This window comes from Garra rufa, chromosome 9 (genome assembly GCF_049309525.1).
Source record: "Garra rufa chromosome 9, GarRuf1.0, whole genome shotgun sequence".
In the NCBI taxonomy this organism is placed as follows: domain Eukaryota; kingdom Metazoa; phylum Chordata; class Actinopteri; order Cypriniformes; family Cyprinidae; genus Garra; species Garra rufa.
The window spans coordinates 6,843,916-6,871,260 of record NC_133369.1 but is presented as its reverse complement, the minus strand read 5'-3'; the positions used below and the strand labels follow the sequence as shown (position 1 = coordinate 6,871,260).

At 34.0% G+C, this 27,345-nt stretch overlaps 1 protein-coding gene across 1 annotated transcript in view; it reads right to left on the bottom strand.

Annotated features, from left to right (window-relative positions):
• Window positions 1–27,345, bottom strand: part of thsd7ab (thrombospondin, type I, domain containing 7Ab) — a 96,969-nt gene that overhangs the window by 46,887 nt on the left and 22,737 nt on the right. Inside the window, exons 6-10 of the mRNA XM_073846982.1 lie at window positions 26,611–26,814; window positions 10,533–10,727; window positions 7,328–7,366; window positions 7,048–7,083; window positions 2,581–2,812 (exon numbers count right to left, since the gene is read on the bottom strand). Coding sequence (XP_073703083.1) covers window positions 2,581–2,812; window positions 7,048–7,083; window positions 7,328–7,366; window positions 10,533–10,727; window positions 26,611–26,814 — 706 coding nt within the window. The remainder of the gene's footprint in view (window positions 1–2,580; window positions 2,813–7,047; window positions 7,084–7,327; window positions 7,367–10,532; window positions 10,728–26,610; window positions 26,815–27,345) is intronic.

The window sequence follows — 27,345 nt, the reverse complement described above, 5'->3', positions numbered from 1 at the left end:
TGATTAAATTGCATTAAAGAATCAAACCCTCTTAATTACCGCTATTATCATCAATAGGAAATTAGGCAGTCTGAAAATGACTGTGCTAATTAGCCTGTTTGTGACTCCATGTTTATTCGGCTTTCAGCAGCTCGTTTGCCTGCAGTGGAATGATAGGGTTTGTGAGCACGCAGACATCTGTAGAGCAATTACAATCTGCCACTCAAACACCAGCAATCCATCTTCTTATGAACAATCCTCCATCACCACGAACCGAGACTCTTGATTTGAGGTATGATTCACGCCATATGTGATTACATCATAATAACAGATGGTAATATTGCAGCATGAAATGGCAAAACATTACGATTTCATTCATGTCATGAATTCTGTCACGAACATGTCCTGAATATTAATTAGAAATTATATTTATATTATGATGAATGACAACCATTTTAGGACCTAGATTTTTTGCATCGTGGCAATTAAGTCATCTCATTCTCATTACTGTAAGGGAGAAAAATATCATATGCAGAGCAGTATTATTAAACTGAATATTATTGTATTGCACTGCCTTTCATTTAAGATGATTTTAAAGAAAAATCAGATTTAAATAAATTATGAAAATAAGTAGAATATTGTAAAATATCGTAATGTGTATTTTTGACATTATCACAATTTTCCACAATATTCTCAGATTTGCAAGATATAAGCTCAGAATTGAAATTCTGACTTTTTTTGTGAGGGCAACAACAACAACAACAACAAAAACAGAATTACAAGATGCAAACCCAGAATTATAACACACACAAATGGAACTGATGTAAACCCAGAATTCTGAGGGGAAAAGTCTAAAATTCTAAGTAGTTCTGACTTTTTTTTTTTTGAAGTACTGACTTTTTTGCAGGAGAAACAACAACAACAACAACAAACTGAATTACAAGAATTATGACACACACACACACACACACACACACACACACACACACACACACACACACACACACACACGGTATTGTGGAACGTAAACCCAGAATTCTGAGGGGAAATTTTAAGAAGTTTATACTTCGCAATTCAGATTTTTTTTTTTAATTACAAGTTTAAATCTTTTTTTGTGTTGAAAACAAGAAATGGAACTCATGTAAACCCTGAATTCTGAGGGGGAAAGTCTAAAATTATAAGAATTATAAGTTATGAGTCGCGATTCCGGTTCTTTCAGAATTACAAGTTTAAATCTTGAAGTTCTGACATTTTTTTGTGGGGAAAAACAACAACAACAACAACAACAACAACAACAACAACAACAACAACAAAAAACAGAATTACAAATAGAATTGTGCAATGTAAACCCAGAATTCTGAGGGGAAATTCTAAGAATTTATAAAGTTTATACTTTTAAAAAGATTAAATCTTTTTTTGTGGTGAAAACAACAACAAAAAACAGAATTTCAAGATGAAAACCCAGAATTATGACACACACACACACACACACACACACACACACACACACACACACACACACACACACACACACACACACACACACACACACACACACACACACACACACACAAAACAGAATCGCAAGATTTAAATCCAGAATTTAAAAAAGGCTAGAATTCTAAGATAAGTTTATATTTCAATTTATTTTTTTAGCATTACAAGTTTAAATCTTGCAATTCTGAGAATATTGTGAGAAAATTGTGACAATGTCAAAAATACACATTACAATATTTTATAAAAAAAAGAAGTCTATATACATATAAAAGGTAATAAATAGTATATATAAATAATGAAAAATTAAAATTTTTTTTTATAAGAGATAAAATAAGATATTGCATAAAGAAGTATGTGAATATATTTAAAGAATTCAGACCCTAAGTGCCGCCTGACATTTTCAGGCTCATCTCAGATTCTCAGGCTCCTGTGTGTAGGTTCAGTAATTTCACTTTTAATGGCAATGAATAGGTTCTTTTCATTGCCATTTAAGTGAAATAACTAAACAAACACATTCAGAAGAAAATTTTAGATGGCACGTAGAGGCTTTTGCATGAGAACTCATATTAATTTATTTACATATGGTTTTTATGTACTTTTCCACAGTCTCTGATGTGTATATATGTATGTATATATACACTGTATACACACACGCTAATGCATGCATTGTGGTACTCTTGTCATATCAAAGACTGACACAGAAGAGAAGAAATTGTTGAATAAAGGCATTGTTTTTGTTTTCTTTGTGCACAAAAAGTATTCTCGTAGCTTCATTGAACCACTGATGTCACATGGACTATTTTAACGATGTCCTTACTACCTTTCTGGGCCTTGAAAGTTTGGGTTGCATTGCTGTCTATACAGGGTCAGAAAGCTCTGGGATTTCTTCACAAATATCTTAATCTGTGTTCTGAAGATGAATGAAGGTGTTGCGAATTTGGAACGTCATGAGGGTGAATAATTAATGAAAGAATTTTTATTTTTGGCTCAACTGCCTCTTTAAGAGGTAATAAGTTACTTATTTCACATGCAAGACAGCTGGCCAATCAAATAAGAGGTCATTTACATACATAATTCTTCAGGGAAGGGAAAACAGAGACTTACTTTTTGGGTGGCACCTGTCCAACGTTGACTTTTACGCAGATGACCTTGCGCGTTTGCACGCCCATAGTGCAGGTGGATTTGTCAGTGTTGGAGGAGGTATTGAGGGTGGATGTGGTGGTGTCCTCCACGCATTGTCCCCAGGGGCCCGTCTGCCAGTGATACACGATGCAAGGATGCTCATTACAGTTCCGCACCTCCTGTAGGGCGCTGGTGTTCGGACAGCTGGAACCTCCTGCAAGAGTGTGAAGACATGCATTAGGTGTGACACGTGTCTACACTAGACACGTCACTAGATGTGTCACGCCAGCACAGCTTCAGGTTCTCCACACTGGAAGCACTGAACATGTGCGTCAGCTCAGGAGAACAGTTCAGCGACAGCAAAATCAAAGTAAAATTCACTAAAAATAACAAATAATAACCAGAATATCTCTATGCTTTGGTAACATTTTCTTTCATCAAAAAACTGTAAAATTGTGAAATATTACTATTTAAAATAAGTATTTTCAGTTTAAATTTACTGTAAAATCTAATTTATTCCTCTAATTAAAGTTGAATTTTCAGCATCATTACTCCAGTCTTCAGTGTCACATGACCCTTCAGAAATCATTCTAATATGCTGATTTGTTGCTCAATAAACATTTATTATCAATATTGAAACAGTTGTAATTACATTTCTTATACCTTTTTTCCAGGATTCTTTGATAAACATAATTTAAGGAACAGCATTTATTTATTTTTATATTTATATTTATTGATGTGTACTGTCAGTTTAATTAATTCAATGCATCCTTGCTGAATAAGACTATTTATTTTAAAAAAGTTAGTGTACATTGACTGCAATTAGTGTTTTTTTAAAGAAATGTCATGCTTAATAATGCGGTATTTATTTGGTTAAAAAATACAGAAAAAAATAGTAATATTTTAACATTATTACAATTTGAAATAGTGTTTTTTTTTACACTTTAAAATATAATTTATTCTTGTGATGCAAAGCTGAATTTTCAGCATCATTACTCCAGTCTTCAGTGTCACATCATCCTTCAGAAATAATTCAAAAAATTTTTTTTTTGCAATGTTGGAAACTGTTGTGCTGCTTAATATGTTTCTTTGATAAATAAAAAAGTTCAAACAAACAAGAGAAAACTGAAAAAGAAAAAATCTAAATGATTTGAAATGCATAGGCCATTTCAGTACAGCAAATGCCTACAGAAATCTTTTCTTCCTTGCTTTTTTTTTTCTTGTTGGCATCCTTTCGAGCGAGACAGGTCAAGTGTTCATTTTCTCAAATCTCAACATAACGGCGTCGTCTCCAGTCGCTTAAACTTGTTCTAAATTGATTAAGATGAAACACTCCACATAATTGCCGCCTCCTAATTCCTCACAAGTGGCAGATAGTCGATGCAGCCGGCGGAGAGCGGCGCGGTGTGTCTAAATAATTGCTGACATTTACAGGTTTGCAGATGACAAAGCAGCCCAGTGGGCCTGTGAATCAAAGCGCTCTCATTCTCAGAGGAAAGCTAGAGCTTTATGAGAGGAAGTGAGCGAATACGCCTGCCTGCTTTAACTTCATAACGTGCACATTATTATAGTTATTGGATCTGACTGTCAGAGCCATTAAACAGGTGATTATTGTGTTTATGTTGGGCACTGAGTTGGATGGAAATAATAGACTTTGTTTAACTTTAAACCTTAGGTAACCAAGGCTCACTCTTGTCATTTTAAACTTTGATTTGTGATGCTAAAAGGTATATGGATGATTTTTCAGTTCAAGGGACTTTTGACACCTTGAAAAATCATACTTTTTCAAACGATGTTTGATCTGCATTAAAACATTTATCACACGTCCTGAAAAAAGATTTGATCATGCTGATGAGCCTTCAAGTATAAAGTGATATCCAGGGGTATTAACTAAAACAATATAATATAATATAATATAATATAATATAATATAATATAATATAATATAATATAATATAATATAATATAATATAAATATAATATAATATAATATATGAGCAATATCACAGTCGTAGACTTGAGATATGGGTGTATATCGGCACGGTTGTGATTCACCGTAGGTAATCACAGAGTGCCGATATACAGCCATATCTCAAGTCTACGAGTGTGATATTGCGTTTATACAACAGTTCAACGGCACGAGTGTGTAGATACATAAACAAAATAACAATGGAGTGTCTTTAAACGCCCTCTTTTGTGCAAACTATTCCTTCCGCCACAGAATCAAATCAAAGTTTGATGGTTGGTGAGCTGAGCCTAAGCTTTGTTACTAATTCCAAAACGTCACTTTAGAACTAGTAACGAATAAATGTTGAGTTGCTTCATTGAAAGCCTATTGTATTACTGTATTCACTGTATCATGTTTGAGTATTATGAGAGAGATGGACTGAGCGAGTGATTAACGTACCTGCATCTGATAGAGCATTCATTATTCATATTCACGATGATATGACATTAGTTTGAATGTTTACAGAAGAAAGCGTTAATATCCATTCATCTATTAAGGGTGATTTTGCTGCTCAGTGCATTTATTCGCTGTGGCAAACTGTTGTTGAAGCGAAAAATAACTTCCGCTTAACTTTTCATTTTAAAAGTCCTAAAGTCACTATTAACCACTCACTCAAAAAACGGTCTCTTGTCGCCATCTAATAGAGATCTTCTGGCAAATGTAACCTTTCAAAAAAATCATTTGAGTCAATTTGTATAAAATGATTTTTCTGTGGAAGAAAAAAAAAGGGAATGGAGGAATTGCATTAAATGAAGAATATGGAAACAATGCAGTTTAGCAACAGACAACCAATCATAAACCGCCTCAGTGCTTAGCTCATAAAATATTCATGCACTTTGCATAGCCGCAGTAAGTAAAACTGTTCAGCGTCTGAAGTAAACTCCTAAATCAATGTTATTAAAGTCATAAATATGCAAATAAGAAAGCGAGCCAGAGTTTACAAATGTACAGTGTGAAACCTCGTCGACTTCTATCATTAACTACTAACCCAGGGTAAAGTAGGAAGATCGTACAAAACTGAAAAAATCAGAGTTAAGAATGAACAAAGTGAAGTGTGAAAAGGAACACATTTGTGTGTCTATGCAGCGTTACCAACGCCTCCACACAATCTTGACATTGAGCTTTTCAGAAGATGTTCTGCAATCAAAGAAAGGACGTTCACTGCTTTATTTCTGTGGGTGTTTCTAATGAATTGATTTCCTGAAATGACACCTCATGATCAGGGTTTAAGCCAGAAACAATGTATGCAAACACATACGGGATTGCTGGTACATTATATGCATGTTTGTGCTACTTGCATGGTAGCAGGAAAGAAAATTCAGAACAGAAATGAAACATTAATTGGGTTTAGTTGAAAACTGTTAAATAAATGTAATAATGTTAAGTAAAAAAATAATTTTATGTAAAAAAATAATGTTATGGAAAAAAATTATGTTATGTAAAAAAAAAAAAAAAAAAAAAAAAAAAAAAAAAAAAAAAATAAATAAATAAATAAATATATATAATATTCTTATATTTAAAATTGAACTACTAGACTTCATTCCTGAATTATTATTTAAATAATATAAGTAAATACTATATTAAGAATGACTTGTATAAAAATAAAATAAAATAATAAATTAAACAAATTTTATAAAATAAAAACCTGAAGATTTGTGTCTACCTCACATCATTGCCTGTGCCATTGAATTTGATGTTACAGTATTATTTAAATAATTCAGTATATGCAATTTTTAAAAACATGTCAACTTAACTTAAGATCATACTATTCCTCCACCATGAGAAGAAAACGGTTTACAGTAATGTCCGCAACAGTGACTCATGCTGCAACACTGAGAAAGCAATGCATACACTGCATGATGAACTTCATTCTGAATGCTCTCTGACAGTGTGCTTATACTGTACGTTTGCACAGCAAAAAGTGTTTGCATTCACATACTTCTGTACAAGTATGTTTCTGACTTTTTGCAATGTGCAACATCAGTTTCATAAGAGACCCGGAGGACTATAATTTTTCCTTGTTTACAGTATGAGTTTCATCATTCTGCTGACTGGTTCACAAATGGACTCTCAAGCACATGCATAATGTATAAAGTCCCGCCGCATGAACGGCTGCGTTCGGCATCTTACGTCAGACGTCAAACAGATGTCTTGCACAGAAAGCATGGTGCATAAACTCATCATCACATAAATCTATCCGCCTCCCAAAAGGCATGGCAAAAAAAGCCAGTTACTTTAGTGGAAAATGATGCTTAAAGCAAACGCATTCAAGCAAAAGATCTCACAATTTATATTCTTCGCGGATGCAACATTAAACTTGTGAAAACAAGACTAAGAATAAAAGACACCATTAACACTTTCTAACCCTATACACACTCAAATACAATCTATTTATTGCATCTACAAACTGCGCACAAGAGATGAAAAGAAAGCATTTGTACCATAGAGCTCAGGAAACTTTGGAACTCTTGTAAGACCTTGAAATAAAGCAAAAGTTATGAGCGTCTTCGCATTTAACTTTAGAGATGCAGTGGTAAGAGAGTAAATATTTTATGAAGTGTTAGACTAGTACTAAGTAAATGTTTTAACATTTACACATTTTTGAGTATCGCAAAGACAGAACTTAGCAGCTACTTCAAACCATCCAAACAAATCTAAGAGGACTTCTACAGAAAAACTACTCTACGGGCCATAAAAACATGAGATGTTTTAACATGTTACCCTCCATAACTGTAATCCATGCCACTACCATTGACGTCACTGTGGAGAAAGCATAGTAATTATTGAATATAGACTTCTGTGAGGAGTATATGATACAGAAACGATAAATGAGCAGAAAATGTACAGCCATTATTAACTCACATTTGATACACAAATGATCAAAGTGATCAAAACGTTGCCTTCTGTTGTCTAATTGACAGCTTATACTTGTTTAACATCATTGTAAAAAAAAAATTGTGATTTACGTATCCTTTTGCTGTGGAATCTTTACAAATTTGTATGAAGTAAATGTAAGAATAATTTTTATATTGTGAGTAATATTTTAAGATAAACATGTACTGGGCTAAAGCAACTTAGGTTTACTTGATTAATGATACAGGTTTTTGAGGAATGTCTATGTTTTAATCTTTCAGTCATCATGGTTTTGCACTGCATTATGTTTTGAAAATATAGAGATTTGATATACACTCTTCAAAATAAAGGTGCTTCAAAAGCAATGCCATAGAAGAACCATTTTGGTTTCACAAAGAACCATTCAGTGAAAAGTTCTTTGAAAGAACTATTTCTTGGTTACCTTTTTATAATCTGAAGAACCTTATTTGCCAAAAAAGAAACTTTTATGAATCATTATACTGTTATTTAAATCTTAATGATTTAAATGACAAGATATCAGAATTTCAACTTACTTTTTGGCCCTACAAATATCAGGAAATTGCATATTTTGCATATTTCTTTTTCTCAGAAAAGCCTGATGTATCAAATATGATTCTCAAAACGCATATGCAGACTTTAAATATATTTTTAAGATAAAAAAACATTTTTTTTTCTTCATGTCATGCTTTACATGGTTAAAGAAGACCTATTATGCTGCTTTTTACAATATGTAATACAAGTCTCAGGTGTCCCCAGAATGTGTCTGTGAAGTTTCAGCTCAAAATACCCTACAGATCATTTATTACATCATTTTGAAAATGCTATTTTGAGGAAGCAGAAACATGCCGTTTTCGGGCATGTCTCTTTTAAATGCAAATGAGCTGCTGCTTTCCACCCCCTTTTCCAGAATAGAGGGTTTGCACTTACAGTACGTCACGATTTGATCAGTTACCTGGATGACCGGCCATAATGGTGAAACTTGGATATAAACTACAGCATGGATAGCACAGTTAATGTACTATTTATGCTGTCTAAACCACGGAAAAAATGTGTGGAAGCTGCTAAATCTTATAGAGAAGGACTTAGTAAGCAGGAAACTGTGCAATATTTTGACAAACCAAAGATAATAGATGATAAAGATACATACAAGCAGTATTAAGATATTAGCCTAATATTTCACCTGCCTGACAGGAAATGATAAGAACAAACATAAATATCAAGATTCTTGCCCTCGAAATCCTGGTTCAGTTTGACCAACCATAAACGCATTTTGACCCTCAGACAGTTAAATGCACTCTTCTCCTCGATTTGTTATAACTTTTGGCAGTCTATAGTACTCCAAATGTTTTTCCTGGTCTGACCGATTAGTACAACCCAAAACATGACAATAACTGATTATTTCAGCAGCAATAATCAGAAAAATATGCGAGTTCAGTTCAGTGGCGTTGTTTACATTCAGTGTCAACACTCTATAGGACTGTACCTTTACAGCTCTGACAAAAAAACAAACGAACATTCATTTAGTTTTGATTATCATGTTTTAAAGGTATTTTAGTTTAAACTTTTGATATACGGTTTTCTGAGCGTACACATTGGATGACAAGTGGTGATACAGTCACAGCATGTGAGTACTAAACTAAGTTCTCTTTCATGTCTAATTGCGCTTAAACTGTCAAATACACAAGTTTATGTTAAAAACACACAGGAGTTACAAAAACTGTCGGTTATGTCTGTGAAGGTAAACAGCTGGGAAAGAAATCACATGTTTATATTAGATTTGTGTGGCAGCAGTGTAATATAGAGTAAATAATTCAATAAATCAACTGCTCGCTCCTCTGAGGCTGTTTAGTAGAATGTTTAAAGTAGACACTTTATCAAAATAAAGTGCAACCCCCTTCCCTTTAATTCTGGCATGTAAGACCCATTTCACACAATCCCTTTAATTCCCAATGGACAATAATCAAATTTGCTGAATTTTATTCTGAATAGCAGATTAAAGTCTGGGAACTGTGTTTCACTTTGACTGGAACGCTCAGTAGCTCCACTCATGTAAACTGACACTTAAGCCTTGCTGGAACAGATAAAAGTGGATTTAAGAGTCTCGGAACACTGACTGTCGGTGATGTCACAGCGCTTGTGTCATCCATCAGAATCTTAGACAGTTTTAGGTTGAGAAATTCCACCCTTGTGGAACGAGAGTCCTTCCTTGACAGTTTCCTGTCAGCTTTTTAAGGCTAATCTTATGCACTACAGACCATAGGAAATTGCAAGGTTTTTGCACGTCAGCTTGTAACAGAGGCCCCAAAAAATAATTAGAAATGTATGAAGGTCATTGTATTAGATACAAAATATCACAGCACATGGCATGCACAAATAAATAATGCTAGAGCTTTAATCAAACTCAGTATAGATACAGTTGAGGACAAAAGTTTACATACACCTTGCAGAATCTGCAAAATATTCATTTGATCATACAAAATGCAAATTATTTTTTATTTAGTACTGACCTGAATAAGCTATTTCTTAAGAGTAAATAATAGTTATAAAAACGACCCTGTTTAAAAATGTACATATGCTTGATTCTTAATACTTTATTGTTACCTGAATGATCCACAGCTGTGGATTATTTATATTTTTTTGTTTAGTGATAGTTGTTCATAAGTCTATTGTTTGTTAGAAACAGTTAAACTGCCCGCTGTTCTTTAGAAAAGTCCTTCAGGTTTCAACAAATTCTTTGGTTTTTCAGCATTTTTGTGTATTTGAACACTTTCTAACAATGACTGTATGATTTTGAGATCTATTTTTTCACACTGAGGATGACTGAGGGACTCATATGCAACTACTACAGAAGGTTCAAATGATCTAATTCAGGTCAGTACTAAATAAAAAATTACACACATTTTTGGATGATCCCTCTTATTTTGGTAAAATAATTAACATTTTGCAGATTCTGCAAGGTGTATGAAAACTTTTGACCTCAAATTTATTTTTATTGTTTAGGATTGTCTGTATTTAGCCATGTGTTTTGCTTTCTGAGTTTAATATTATGTACCTTCTCCTGCATTGTAAGCCAGTATGGCTCTGGTTCTCATCTGCTTGCCCTCGGCGGTTTTGCTAGAGCAGGTCTGGGAGCAGCGGGACCATTCAGTCCAGAGACTGAGAGCGCAGTCTTTAGGGCAAGGAACCACACAGGGCACAGATGAAGGGTAGACCTCATCCGCACACATCTCCTTCTCCACCTCGATACCTGAAGCACAAAACATATGGGTTTACAATGCGTTTCAAATTCATTTGCATAATTATTTTTACTGTACACTGTAAAAATGATATGTGCATGCATCTGAGGTATGAGCTAATGAACACATTAATAACTATAAAGGTATTTAAGCTAAATTGTTAAACAGTACTTAACAATACAGTTTCCCAGGGGGTCTTGACCAACATCCACTTACAAATGCATCATTATGTAATAGTAACATTTGGTGTACGTGTATTTGACCTCACAAATACTGTTAAGCAGATGGGTGAAGCTGACATAACCACATGTCTGGGTCATAATTCATGCCAAAAAGCAAAAGAAGCAAAGAGGCAAGACAATCAAGCCTAGATTTTTAGCACGCATTAATTGTAATGCAATAAAATTTCTTTAATGCAAAAAATAATGTAAAAAAAAAAATATATATATAATGTATGTAATTCTCATGGATTCACATAGCAAGGTACTATTTGTAGTATTGTTTTTGACTTTTGCTAATTAAAATGATAAAATCTTAAATTGATATTAAATGTATAAAATAATTAAAATTTAAAATGTTGCAATTTTAAAGAAAATTTAAAACATGCTTAATATTAATACATAAAAACATATCACTTTATTTAAGCACACAATATTGTCAAAAAAAAAAAAAAAAAGCTGAGAATCACCAGCAGTATTAAGGGAGCTACAAAAAGCATTCAGATGCATTATGGTAATGAAAATTAGGGTGCAAAATGTTATTAACTGTAATGAAAATAAACGTCACAATGCAAATTATGTTAATGGACCTAAAATTAGGCACCATTTTCTTTATGCAAAATATTATTCACCCAGTCAAGCCTTTAATGCATTTCAAACCACTCTGTTGTCCTATTTTGAAACGGTGCCATCCTAAAAACAGTAGAAAGCAATCATACAGATGGTTCTGAAGGACAGGCAAAAGCAAAACATGTGCAATTGTTGTCAGCATGTCCGTGTTTGGCAGCGTTCTTCACCACGCACAGCCTCTCTCAAGGGTTTTCATCATATCTTTTACTTTGAGCCAAATCTGATGAGTATCAGCTTGGTTTTGGCTTTAGCTCAGTGACACGCTGGGGAGAAAAAAAAAAAAGCTCTCTGCTTGAGCACCAAGCCACAAACACCCAATAAATATTTCCATCAAAACCAAGTTTTCCTTGTAGCAGACAGCGATACAATATTTACATCGATCTGTGTCAGAACCGTGGCCATTTGTGAAGCAATACTGTACGCGTCACTCGCCGAGACATTCAGAGCGAAGCAGATGCCAAGTCTGGCTGTAAAAAAACAACTAGCAGATCAATTTTAATCAGTGCGTGATGGAATCAATCTGCCACAGCGTGCGACTACAGAGAGGCAGGTTATGGCGAGACGGGGGGCTGTTCGATTGCTCACGCGGCAGATGCTAGAGAACATTATTGCACGTTATTATTATTTCACAGGCGTCATATCACGCGGCCACCCAGCAGATTCTGAATGACGGTGGTCACGTGACAGAGGGGTTTCTTGAAAACAGCAGATGTTTCCCTTGTGATGGTTTATCTTTTTCAGACTCTCCAGCATTTGCTGGAGTCTTAATGTGGCAAAATTGTGAGAAATTCCACTAAATTCCATCTGCAATTTCTGGAAGCATCCACTGTTATTAGCTTCAAATGTCCATTATGGTCCTCAGATATTTTTAGACAAGTCAGGAAAACAAGCTTTTTTCCAGCATGCTTTGAAACTATGGGTTTGCAAGCTATTAGGTTACTACAATGATCACTTTGCAGGAAGAATTAAGGGGATAGTTCACCCAAAAGCTTCTAAGCTTTATAATGGCAGTGAATGGGTGTTGAGATTTTTAAGTCCAATAAAGTGCATTCATCCATCATAAAAAGTTAATAAAGGCCTTCTGAAGTGAATCGATGCATTTACAGATCTGGCCATTTAAAATGCGCGCGGGAAGTAAAGTGGTCTCGCGTGACGCCGGTGTATTCCAAAGGAACACGGAAAATACAATGACATAGGAAAGACATGATCAGTAGGGGGCAGTCATGTAACGCACTGGACTGGAGCAGGCTGAAAACATTGCTGCAAACTAAAAGGTACGGTAACCTGGAGGGGACATCTTCGGTTCACTTATGTTTGTCGTGGCCACACAAATGAATTCGTAGGAACGTCATATTACTTTTTGTCATTGCCACGAGATATTAATTCCTGGGAATGTCATATTATGTCGTGGCCACAAGATTATTTTGTCGAGGTAACGACATCCTAATGTTTAATGCATAAACAAACCTGCGTAACCATAACCCAGGATTATCAGAGATAGGTTTGTTAATATTTTTTATTTTGAGTTAAGAAATGATTATATTAATTGTTATAGAAATTAATGCAATATTAAGTTATATATTAACAATAGGCAATGCTGTATATGCGAATGTCTGTGCGTGATGTAGACAGCATTCAAAAGTTTATCAAGAATAAATATTAGATATAAGTACTTCAAATTAAATAGCCCTGCAAGAAACATTTTATGCATCCTAAAGTCTTATCCATTAATTGATCCTCTTTTTTCTGTAATAAATTTATTATTCGTTTATATTCAGTATGTCCCCCTTAATTTCGATCTCTTAACATTCCGAATCTAAATGACAAATGCTGGCATGCAATTAAAGATTTGATTATGCTATATGGCTGGGATTTTAAATATATATATATATATATATATATATATATATATATATATATATATATATATATATATATATATATTCATTTTTAGTCTAATTATAACCTTTATAGTGTTTCATTGTCGAGTGAATCATTCACGTTCCATTTGTAAATCGTATGGTCACACACGGGCATTAATACAATCATAAAGTCAAAACTTTATTGGCATAATTGTCGTTCACAATATTTGCTAAATATATGCCAAATAGCATATACAGAAAGTTATTTAGGTTAAGCGATTCAAAGTAGATAGCTCTAAATCACTTATTATTTATTATAATTATAGGTTATTATTATTTCAATACCTGGTTAGGGCTATTTATTTTTAACGCCTGACAATTATGCCAATAACGTTTTGACTTTTTGATTGTATTTATCCCCGTGTGTGACGATACATGAGTATGTTTTCATTTACAAATGAAACGTGATGATTCATTTCTCAGTAAAACAGTTTAGTATTTATATAGTCTAGTCTATAGACGAAACAAAATAAAATATGTTCAATTCAACCTTTAAACTACATTCCAGTAAAAATCAGTCATATCATATGTCAAGCATTTACAGAATCATTTACATGAACGTTAAAGAGAGCCAAATTAAGGGGTGGAAACGCACGGAAATAAAAATATATACAAAAATAACAGGCTAATAAAAATAATATTAGTAATAGTAATACTAATGATAATGATAATAATATTAATACAAATACGAAAAAAGACTATTAGTTAATAGAAGGAATGTAGGCCTATTTTACTGTGTGACGATAAATTATTTCCAAATGAAACTACGTGAATGATTCACTCTTCAATTATTTGTCTATTAATTAGACTAAATAAAATACAATATATGTTAAATTTAAGCTTTAAACTGCATTCCAGTAAAAAACCCAGTCATAGAACCTTTACAGTATCATTTACATTCAGAATGTTATGTAACGAGATCAAAATGAAGGAAAAAATAACGAATATAAACGAATAATACAAATATAATGGGAAAAAAAGAAGGTCAGTCAATGGACAAGATTGTGGGATGCATGAAATGTTTCTTGCAGGGCTATTTAATTTGAAGTAGGCCAACATGTAATACATGTAAACACTTGTGAAAGCTGTCTACATTGCGCACAGACAGCATTAGCATATACAGCATCGCCTATATAATTATTTAATATTGTATTAATTTCTATAACTATTAATATAATAATTTCTTAACTCAAAATAAAATATCTCAAATAATTCTGGGTTACTAATGTCACGCAGGTTTGTTATATTAAACTCGTGGCCACGAGAAATGCATGTTGAGCAAAAATACATTTCACGAAAATAATATAAAATTACAAAACAAAGAAAACAAATGGAATGAGGGATAAGCTTTAAAGTTCACGTAAAAGCCAAATATTAAGCGGCATCCTTCATGTTTTCTTTATTCAGCAAATACTTTACAGTTTTGAATTATGTTCAGCTTCTGTTTTTATGACCATAAATGACAGTGTTTTTTTTTTTTTTTTTTTTTTTTTTTTTTTTTTTTTAGAAAAACGTCCGAACACCGGTCTCAAAAGTAGAAGCGAAAGTCTTGTTTCCACCAGCGCGGCATTTTTTTATTCACCGTAATTGATGGATGTCTAAAACAAAAACAAGGAGAATCCTAAAACATATAAATATACATTTCTTAAAATAATAACATCTTAACTTCGTACACAACAATACGGCAACGACTTTACAACAGGACACATTATTTTATTTTAAAGCAGCTTGTACACCAATGGATTTCAGATGTCGGGATATTTCAGACCGCATCTCCACAGCTTAATCACTTTAGTATTAAACATACGGGTCAGGAGGCGGGTCGGGTACAATATTTTATTTTTTTATTCGGCGGTCCGAGTTGCGGGCGGTTTAGTTGAAAACGTCGATCGGGTTCGGGTTGTTTATCCACTGATCCGCGCATCACTGGTGTCAGGGCCGTGGACACTAATGTTTTGAAAAAAGTGGAGCGAGTGAGGAAAGCTTTCCCCTTCTCCCTGGCATGCATTTGAATGCTGAATTCGAAATGCAACTGAATGCAGTCGGAATCCGCCCCCAGCACCCCCAAGTCTCCAAATGTTGATTACAACAAGGCAACAGACAGCATTCAACACCCCACCCCACCCCCACTCTGCCATTCATAAACATTTCGCTCTTTATACTGCATGCCGCTTAACTCTGATGCCTCATTAACGGCTACTTTTCAGAAAACTGAAAAAAAAAAAAAAACACTTCCCTTTGGTTTCCCAGAACAGACTTAAGCCTAGTTCCAGGCTTAAGGAACTTCTTCGAAATAGAAGAACTACTTTTCCACTTTAAAAAAAAGAAAAAGAAAAAAGGTGGGGAAAAATTGCATAACTCACTGGAGCACTTTTGATACTTAACAACTGTATTCGTTGTCAGTCATATAAGCTTTATTGTTTTGAAAAGTGAACCTTCTGTTTATTTGTCTAAATTATTTTCTATATTAGGATATAATACTAGGCTATAGTATTTACATGGACATTAGGCCAAATCTACATGGGTTTCTTCCCTTTCACTTCAATTAGTTTTTAAGAAAAAAAAAACTGCATGGGCAGAGCGCCATCTTAATGTACAGCATCAAAAATGTAAGAACAAATCTAAAGACAATAATAATAATAATAATAATAATAATAATAATAATAATAATAATAATAATAAAATTAATTATTAACACTCCTAAAAGTACAGTATAGTGCTCAGATACACTTAAGTTAGGTGACCTAACCCTAGTTGATACTTTATTTCAACTGTTCAATTATTTCATTAATTTACAAATAAACAAATGCCTTTCCGATGTGATATAAGTGAAAAGGGAGACGATTTCGAAAATGATTTCACCAAAAGGCGGACGCGAACTCGGGTCTCCCGTGTCATAAACGATATGTTACTCGTATTATCACTTGCGCCACTGAAAATGTTGCATAATTGCCGTCTTTTGTAATATTTGTAAATATGGCCTATTTGCATTGTGTAAAAACATTAAATAAAAGGCACCCGACTACAGAAAATGGCATATACTAAAGTATTTTTTTTTTCTGTTTTTACATTTTTACATTTATTTTGCTTCCGACGCCCATGCTTGATGATGAAGTTTAGTCTATAGGATATAACAAAGTGCTTTTCCAGTCCCGATTCGACGAGGTTTTATTCCGCATCCACCCGCTCCCGCTATATTAACTATATTATTTGCCCGCTGCCTGCTTAGAATAAATTTCTAAGCACCAAAATCGCAAAAACAAATCAAAATAATAATAATAATAATAATAAATTAATTAATTTTTAACTCTAAAAAAACTGTAGTTTATATTTATCCTCTCCATTTCTATTTCTCTCTACTCAAATTAATTGTCAGTGTATCTAAAATTGTGTATCTTAGAAAAAGAAAAAGACGAACTACCTCTTAAACAGGCATATCTTAATTTGATGTTGCTTTAAAACGCTGAAATATATAATGTATTTTATTCTGAAGGTGAAAGTTGTCGAGTTATTCAACTGCCCGCGGCGCCGTCAGGATCACTTTTTTATTGTGGATACAGCTTACAATAATCCTTCAAGAGTACGGGATTGCGCAAAACTATGCTATTTTACATATTTCTGTTATTTGTGTACAATCACAATGAAAAAAACAGATGTGTATGCTATTTGTAAAAAAAAAAAAATGGAAACGAGATGCTAGTTTAAGGGCGCATCACAGAAATTGCCTACAATTCTGCATATAGGCTTGCTACTTATTAATTTAATTTTATTTCTTTTTTTTAAATTATTATTCATTAAGAAAATTATATTTCGCATATGGGCATTTTTATTTATTTTACATACAGCTTTTTTGGGGTTTTCTCTGTGCATAAGCTCTGCGCGTGACGTTCTGATGTTTCTGCTGCTTTTTGCTTGTGTACAATTAACCCCTCAAAACGAATTTAGCTGTTATTAATATGACACAGCCACGTTTCAATTTAAATTTAAATGTAATTTAACACAATCTGGTCGTTAATAGGCTAATAACTAAACGCGTCGGTTGTCGTTTGAAAAAAAAAATTAACATTTCTATTTTCAATGCAGTCTAATAAAAGTTCATCAGGAAAAAAAGAAAAGAAAATAATAATAAAACTGCTCCTGCTTATGAATAAATTTTTGCTTGATGATGAAGTATCTAAATAGTCTATACTCTATATAACAAAGTGCTTTTCCAGTCCCGCTTCCACAAGGTTTTATTCCGCATCCACCAGCTCCGCGCTATATTAACTTTATTATTCGCCCGCGGCCCGCTTAGAATACATTTCTAAGCACCAAAATCGCAAAAATATTGTAGTTTATATTTATCCTTCCCATTTCTATTTGTCTCTACTCAAATTAATTGTTAGTGTATCTAAAATTGTGTATCTTAGAAAAAGAAAAAGACGAACTACCTCTTAAACATGCATATCTTAATTTGATGTTGCTTTAAAACGCTGAAATATATAATGTATTTTATTCTGAAGGTGAAAGTTGTCGAGTTATTTAACTGCCTGCGGCGCCGTCAGGATCACTTGATTTTTTTCCCTTAATAAAGTGGATACAGCTTACAATACTCGTTCAAGAGTACGGCATTGCTCAAAACTATGCTATTTTACATATTTCTGTTATTTGTGTACAATCACAATAAAAAAAAACAACAACAGATGTGTAGGCTATTTGTAAAAAAACAAAAAAAAAAAAAAAAAAAAATGGAAACAAGATGCTGGTTTAAGGGCGCATCACAGAAATTGCCTAAAATTCTGCATACAGGCTTGCTACTTATTAATTTGTTAAATTATTATTCATTCAGAAAAGAAAAACATATATTTCTTATATGGGCCTATTTTATTTATTATTATATATAGGTTTATTGGGTTTTTCTCTGTGCATAAGCTCTGCGCGTGAGGTTCTGATGCTGCTTCTTGCTTGTGTATAATTAATCCCTGAAAACGAATTTAGCGGTTTACGTCAGTTGTCGGTTGGAAAAATAAAATAAATGAAATTAACATTTCTATTTCCGATGCAGTCTAATAAATGTTCGTCAGGAAAACAAAGAAAGAAAACAAAATAACAATACAACTGCACCTGCTTATGAATAGGCTATCTTTTTGCTATTGGTTGGAACCATAATTTCAGGAAAGAGGAATCATTGAACTATTGTACTGGTATATATGACCAACGCCCCCTAGAGCTGGCCATGGTGTTTGGCTACAGAATGTTGTTCCTTGCGCCACCTGGTGGATATTATATAAAGCGCAACAACGTTGTAAAAAAATAAAAAAAAGCAGCTGCGGTAGGACGCGTGCCCACGCGTGCCGAATTGCAGGCTGCCGCGTGAAAATAGACGCATTTTTAATGGCCAGATCTGTACAGGCGCATCTCAATGAATTAAAATGTCGTGGAAAAGTTCATTTCACTAATTCAACTCAAATTGTGAAACTCGTGAATTAAATAAATTCAATGCACACAGACTGAAGTAGTTTAAGTCTTTGCTTCTTTTAATTGTGCTGATTTGGCTCACATTTAACAAAAACAAATTCACTATCTCAACAAATTAGAATATGGTGGCATGCCGATCAGCTAATTAACTCAAAACACCTGCAAAGGTTTCCTGAGCCTTGAAAATGATTTCTCAGTTTGGTTCACTAGGCTACACAATCATGGGGAAGACTGCTGATCTGACAGTTGTCCAGAAGACAATCACTGACACCCTTCACAAGGAGGGTAAGCCACAAACATTCATTGCCAAAGAAGCTGGCTGTTCACAGAGTGCTGTATCCAAGCATGTTAACAAAGCTGAGTGAAAGGAAAAGTGTGGAAGAAAAAGATGCACAACTAAGCAGCACTGTCACTGCACCCGTTTACCAAGACATTTTAGAGCACTTCATGCTTCCTTCTGCTGACCAGCTTTTAAAGATGCTGATTTCATTTTTTTCAGCAGGATTTGGCCCCTGCCCACACTGCCAAAAGCACCAAAAGTTGGTTAAATGACCATGGTGTTTGTGTGCTTGACTGGCCAGCAAACTCACCAGACTTGAACCCCATAGAGAATCTATGGGGTATTGTCAAGAGGAAAATGAGAAACAAGAGACCAAAAAATGCAGATGAGCTGAAGGCCAGTGTCAAAGAAACCTGGGCTTCCATACCACCTCAGCAGTGCCACAGACTGATCACCTCCATGCCACTCTGAATTGAGGCAGTAATTAAAGCAAAAGGCCCCTACCAAGTTTTGAGTACATATACAGTAAATGAACATACTTTTCAGAAGGCCAACAATTCACTAAAAATGTTTTTTTATTGGTCTTATGAAGTATTCTAATTTGTTGAGTGAATTGGTGGGTTTTTGTTAAATGTGAACCAAATCATCACAATTAAAAGAACCAAAGACTTAAACTACTTCAGTCTGTGTGCATTGAATTTATTTAATACACGAGTTTCACAATGTGAGTTGAATTACTGAAATAAATAAACTTTTCCACAACATTCTAATTTATTGAGATGCCCCTGTATGTATAAAAAAAAAATCCATATTTAAACCTATATAAATCGCAGTCCGTAGTAAATCCGGTAAGAACATGCTAATCTCGTAAGAACCAAGTTTTGTTTACAGCAAAGGAAAACCACCCTCCTCTTGTCTAATATCAAAACTTTTGTACTTCTAGTTCGTGACCAGTGTTTTGTTCTGCTCTCTCCTCTATGCTACGTCTATTCCTACGTCATTGGCTGGAATGCCACGCTCTCATAAGCGCTTGTACAACAGTTACAAAACTGAACATTTTGAGTTACAGTGCCTTGCGAAAATGTTCATACCCCTTCATTTTTTTTCACATTTTGTTATGTTGCTGCCTTATGTTAAACTGCTTTAAATTACTTTTTTCCGCACATCCATCTACACCCCATACACCATAATGGCAATGCGAAAAACTGTTTTTTAACATCTTTGCAAATGTATTAAAAATAAAAAAACTTATATGATTCCATTGCATAAGTATTCATACCCTTATCTGGGACAGCTGAAATTTAGATCAGGCGCATTCATATTGCTTGTAGATGTTACTACACTTTGAGTGAAGTTATCCTGTGGCAAATTCAATTGAATGGATATGACTTAAAAAAAAAGCACACACGTCTTAATAAAAGGTCTAACAGCTGAGAATGCATACCAGAGTAAAAACCAAGCCCTGTGGTAAAAAAAACAAACAAACAAACAAAAAACTGGCTGTAGAGCTCAGAGACAGGATTGAATCGAGCCACACATCTGGGGAAGAGTTCAGAAAAAAATCTGCTGCATTGAAGGTTCACAGAAGCATGTAGCTTTCATTAGCCTTAATGGAAGAAGTTTGAAACAACCACAACTCTTCCTAGAGCTGGCCTCCGGACCAAACTGAGCAAATGATGGAGAAGGGCTTTGGTTAGAGTGGTGACCAAGATTCTGTGGTCTGATGAATCTCAATTCCAAGCATAATGTTTGAAACCAGGCACTGCTTATCACCTTCAGAGTACCATCCTAAAAGTGCTTGTAGCAGTTTCATGCAGTGGGGCTGTTTTTCAGCGGCAGGGACTGAGGGACTCCTCAAAGTACAAGAAAAGCTCAATGCACCAAAATATTGAGATAGCCTTAATGAAAACCCAGTCCAGGTTCACCTTCCAACAGGGCAATGGCCCTAAGCACACAGCAAGAGTGGCTTATAGACAACTCTGTGAATGTCCTTGAGTGGCCCAGCCAGAACCTGGGCTTCAACACAATCAAACATTTCTGAAGAAAACGGAAAATGTCTGCCAGAATCCATTCAAGCTGACAGAGTTTTAGAGGTGAAGAGGTGAGACGAAGAATGGCAGATAATTGCCAAATGATAATGTGCAAATCTTGTTGCATCATACCCAAAAAGACTTGGGGCTGTAAAGGTGCATTCAAGGGTATGAATACTTATGCAATGGACTTATTTCAGTGTTTATTTATTTATTTATTTTTTAGTTTAACTTTTTACTTTTGCAAGGCACTGAATGTCTATTGCCTTGGTATCAGCTATTGCTGATAAACCCACTCATAAAAAACAAAAGCAAACAGTGATTGTTCATATTAGTCAGATGGTTCTTGGCCAGATAAAACTGATAAATGTTTTCAGATCTCATGCATTGTTAGATACAAAAACTGACCATCAAACACTTTTCCCCTCACATTTATGACAGTTTTCCCAGATCAGTTGCACAAAAATAATGCACAAAACTGTCAACTTGAACATGGAGCATTTAGCAGGACTAACAAGGTGGTTTAGACTTGAGAAACAGGGGTGACGGGTTGTCAGATGTGTCAGAAGACTGTCAGAACGCTGTGACCCTGTGTCTGTCATAACATTGCCCTGTTAATTCTAGCATCCTGACACAGACAAGAACACTTGCTCAACCAATGTTGTGAGCTCATCTGTTTACTCTGCCAATTGCAGACAGTGGGAAACCTGTTTGGAAACACTCATTTTTTCACATGGAGTCTCTGCTGTGATGCAGAAAGGATTAGTTCACTTCCAGGAATAAACATCTCCTGATAATTTACTCACCTCAGTGTCATCCAAGATGTTCATGTCTTTCTGTCTTCAGTCAAAAAGAAATGAAGGTTTTGGAAGAAAATATTCTAGGATTTTTCTCCATATAGTGGACTTCGATGGGGATCAGCAGGTTGAAGGTCCAAATTGCAGTTTAAATGCAGCTTCAAAGGGTTCTACACAATCCCAGCTGAGGAATAAAAGTCTTATCTAGAGAAACGATTGGTCATTGTCTTAAAAAATTAAAAATTTATATACTTTTAACCACAAATACTTGTCTTGCACTAGCTCAACTCGTTACATTACGTAAAAGTAAAAAGTCACACGTGGTGCCGGCGGAAGTGCCAACCCAGTGTTTACAAAGCAAACGTGCAAAGAAAGTCAAATGCCCTTTACAAAAAAGGTAAAACAAAAAAGATTTTGAAGTTAGAGGACAAAAAGAAGAGTTTTTTTGCCCTACACTATCTTTTTGAACCAAAGTACACCGAAGAAGAACTAACAGCGCGTGACCTTTCCAACATGATTACGTAATACGTGAAGTCCAGAAAGTACATACTTTTCTTTTCTTTTTGACCAAACGTTTTGCTAGATAAGACCCTTATTCCTTGTCTGGGATCATGCAGAACCCTTAAAAGCAGCAATGACTGAAATGTTTTTGTCAAGAATCCTAATTTCTTTTTGATTGTAGAAAGACATTACAATTCAGAAGACATCGAAGTGAGTAAATTATCAGGATTTTTTTTTTCCTGGAACTGAACTAATCATTTAACTTCATGCCATTGGTAAGTAATAAGACAATGATTGACGTTTCATATCTCGCAAATCTGACTTTATTTCTCGCCGTTGGAAGTTTATATCTCATGATTCTGACTTTATTTCTCAAAATTGTGAGTTTATATCTTGCAAACCTAACTTTATTTCTCCCAATTGCAAGTTAATATCTCGCAATTTATATTTTTTCTTGCAATTGCGAGTTTATATTCTTGCAATTTGTGAGATATTACAATTGTGAGTTTATATTGCAAATCTGACTATATTTTTCACAATTGTGAGTTTATATTTTTTATTTAACTTCATGCCATTGGTAAGTAATAAGACAATGATTGACGTTTCACCAAACTTGCAAAATTTCATTTTTAAAATTACTTTAGAAAAATAAAACAATGATTTCTTTGTTTTTGATTCGGACATCATAACCTGCAGTTCAGTGATCAACTGGTGATCAACTCAGTGAAGAAGTGAGTCGTCTGACCAATTAAGAATACTACATTTGATTCAACTGATTCATTAAAAAGAACCACACCAATTAAATTAGACTGCGTATAAGATAATAAGATACTAAACGAAATGCTAGACACCTCCTCAGAACAAAAGTAACCTTTTGAAGACAATATCCAATTAAAAGTTTGGAGTTTGGAAAGAAACTACTACTTTTGTTCAGCAAGGAGACATTCAATTGATCAAAAGTGACAGTAAATACATTCATAATGTAGCAAAAGATTATTATAATTATATTTTAATTAAATGCTGTTTATTTGAACTTTCTATTCATCAAATAATCTGAAAAAGGTGTATTGTAGTTTCCACAAAAATCATAATGAATATTAGATTGATTTCTGAAGAATTTCTGAAGGCTGAAGTAATGATGCTGAAAATTCAGCTTTGATCACAGGGATAAATTACATATACAATATGATCAAATAGAAAACAGTTGCTTTAAATTGCAATAATATTTCACAAGATTACTTAAAAAAAAAAATCAAATAAACAATTAAAATATCTTACCAAACTTTTGAATGGCATTGTAATTCCTAAACAGCGTTGCAGAAAACACAGACACAAAGGCACCTTGTCAACATGCTGCTGCTGAAGAGGACGATTTACGAGCAAGAGCAAGTCTTTAGCCCGGTCAAATAAACAAGTGTCTCTCCAGGCATGGCTGCGATTGTCTTTATTGAGTAGCTGAGCTGTAGGAGGACACGATCACCATTAGCAGCATGTTTACACTCCTCTGCTCTCTGCAGTGTTAACCCTGTGAAGAGCTCCAGCTGAGAAGGGAAACGTTCCGGACACACCAGCTGAGAGACGAGATACGGCTGCCCTCCGCCAGGAGAGGGTTTGAATTCCCAGAGGCTAATTACCGGATTCAAAATCAATCCTGCTTTTTAAAGACATCCGCCACAGAAACCGCCAGAACACAAGTGAGAATCGACTGGCCTGCTTGAGCTGTATAATCTGGCAAGCTTCACGCAAGAGATTATTTTTGCATTTTTGGAAGAAGACCACATGCTCCAGTTGCAGTTTTCTTAAGCCCTATTCAGACTGGACTAGTTTTTCCTGAGGAGGTTTGACAGTTTCATAGATGTACGTGATTGTAATCCAGTTTGAATTACACACGATTCATAATGCATCCATTAAGAACATCAATATACTGTAGAGATTCCAACCTTATCTGAATCAACACATGATGGACACCCTATATTAATATTTGTAACTCAGGAATTACGTTGTTTAGGAAACTAATATTGTCCAAAAAACAATCTGTAATCTGTAAAATTTATGATAAAAATGGTAACTGCAGCTACATTTTACATTTACAGACTGGGCTTTAGTTTACAGGGAAAAAAAAAAGATTGAAAATGATTAAAATAAAAAAAAATTAGAATAAGTACAAATTGGATCAAAATTAATAAATTAATAAAGTATGAAAGCTCGCCACTAAATAAAACATTTATAAAGGTATTTCTGACTTTTTTTGCAATTGCGAGTTTACATCTTGCAATTCTGACACAAACGTGATACAAACTGGCAATTCAGACTTTTTTTCTCAGAATTGCGCAATATAAACTTGAAAAAGTCAGATTTGAAAGATAAAAACTCACAGTTGGGAGTTATAAAAGTCAAAATTGCAGGATATAAACTCGCAATTGCGAGAAATAAAGTCAGGTTTGCAAGATATAAACTCACAATTATGAGAAATAGTCAGATTTGTGAGATATAAACTTGCGATTGCGAGAAAAAGTCAGAATTATGAGATATAAACTTGCAATTGTGAGAAATAAAGTCAGATTTGCAATATAAACTCACAATTGCAAGAATATAAACTCGCAATTGCAAGAAAAATAAGAATTGTGAGACTAACTCGCAGTTGTGAGAAATAACGTCAAATTTGTGAAATATAAACTCGCAATTGCGAGAAATAAAGTCAGATTTGTGATATAAACTCACAATTGCAAGAATATAAACCCGCAATTGCAGGAAAAAATAAGATTTACGAGATATAAACTTACAATTATGAGAAATAAAGTCAGATTTGCAATATAAACTCACAATTGCAAGAATATAAACTCGCAATTGCAAGAAAAATATGATTTACGAGATATAAACTTACAATTATGAGAAATAAAGTCAGATTTGTGAGATATAAACTTGCGATTGTGAGAAAGTCAAAATTATGAGATATAAACTCGCAACTGCAAGATTTGAGAGATGTAAACTTGCAATTGTGAGAAATAAAGTCAGATTTGTGAGATATAAACTTGCAGTTGCGAGAAATAGTCAGATTTGCGAGATATAAACTTGCAATGGCAAGAAATAAAGTCAGATTTGCAAGATATAAACTTTCAGTTGTGAGAAAGTCAGATTTGTGAAAAATAAACTCACAATTGCACAAAAAAAGAATTGTGAGATTAACTCACAATTGTGAGAAATTACATCAGATTTGTGAAATATAAACTTGCCATTGCGAGAAATAAAGTCAGATTTATGAAATATAAATTCGCAATTGTGAGAAATAACGTCTGATTTGTGAAATATAAACTCACAATTAAGAAAAAGAGTCAGATTTGCCAGATATAAACTAAAAAATTGTGAAAAATAAAGTCAGATTTGTGAAATATAAACTCACAATTGCGAAAAATAGTCAGACTTGCGAGATATAAATTAGAAATTGTGAGAAATAAAGTCTGATTTGTGAAATATAAACTCACAAATGCAAGAAATAGTCAGATTTGTGAGATATAAACTTGCAATTGCAAGAAATAGTCATATTTGCAAGAAAAGTCTGATTTGAGAGAAATAAAGTCAGTATTGCAAGATATAAAGTCACAATTGCGAAAAATAAAGTCAGAATTGCTAAATATAAACTCATAATTGAAAAATAGTCAGAATTGCACAATATAAACTCACAATTGCAAGAAATAAAGTCAGAACTGCAAGATATAAACTCGCAATTAAGAGAAAAGGTTTGTATCACACAATTCTGAGGGAAAAAGTCAGAATTGCCAGATGTGAATTCAAAATTGTAAGATAAAAAGTCACAATATCATTTTACATTTTTCACTGTTACCTATAAAATTACTTAAAAAAACAAAAACAAAACTGTACATTTAGCAGTATTTTTACCTTGAAATAAAAATGACATTAAATGTCCCATTAAATCTATTACGGTTAAGCATATACAGTAAGCGAATATACCGTTTAGCAACTGGTTTTTACTGTAGAAATTTTACAGCATCTTTTTTACAGTAAAACCTAACATTTTCTAAAGGCAGGAGTGTTTAATACCTTCTCTGTTGACGCAGCGGACCTGTGGAGCCTGCGTTCCCTCTCCACAGTCCATCTCTTCCTCTGGGACACACTCCTCTAGCTTGACCAGCTGCCAGCTAAAACAGCTGGGATCATCACACGGGATGGCCTCCACCAGATGAGGACAGTTCCCCTTGCCACCTGTGGGGTAATTAGTGATTGTACGTCGTCTGAACTTATAACCTGCAAATAAACATGACAGAAAAGGTCTATTAGTTAGGTCCATACATACAGTGAACACTCACTGTACGTCAGACTTAAAATGTCACTGGATTAGGACAATATATCACACTAAGTGACATCTAATGTTATTTTAAATGGCATTGTACCCAATTACTTTTTAACAAACTTGTCCTAAGGTGATTTGTGGTGGATGTTTAACCTTTCGTTGAATCGATTTTAAAGGGTGGATCTTCACATTTCAGTCCAAAAGGAAAGAAATAGTTTTTATTAAAAAAATAAAATAAAATAAAATATTTTAGGAACTTTTTGTGCATTACGACTTATTTTCATTACAATTAAGCAACTATAAAGCAATATAAAGAAGTATTAAAGAAAAAATTAATCTAATTTTAGGACCTTTTGTACAGTATGACATTTTTATTACAATTAAACAACTGTATAGCAATAAAATAAACTTACAATTTTAAATTAAAACAAAATAAAAACTATATATTAATAAATAAATCTATTATCAGGATCTTTTTGTGCATT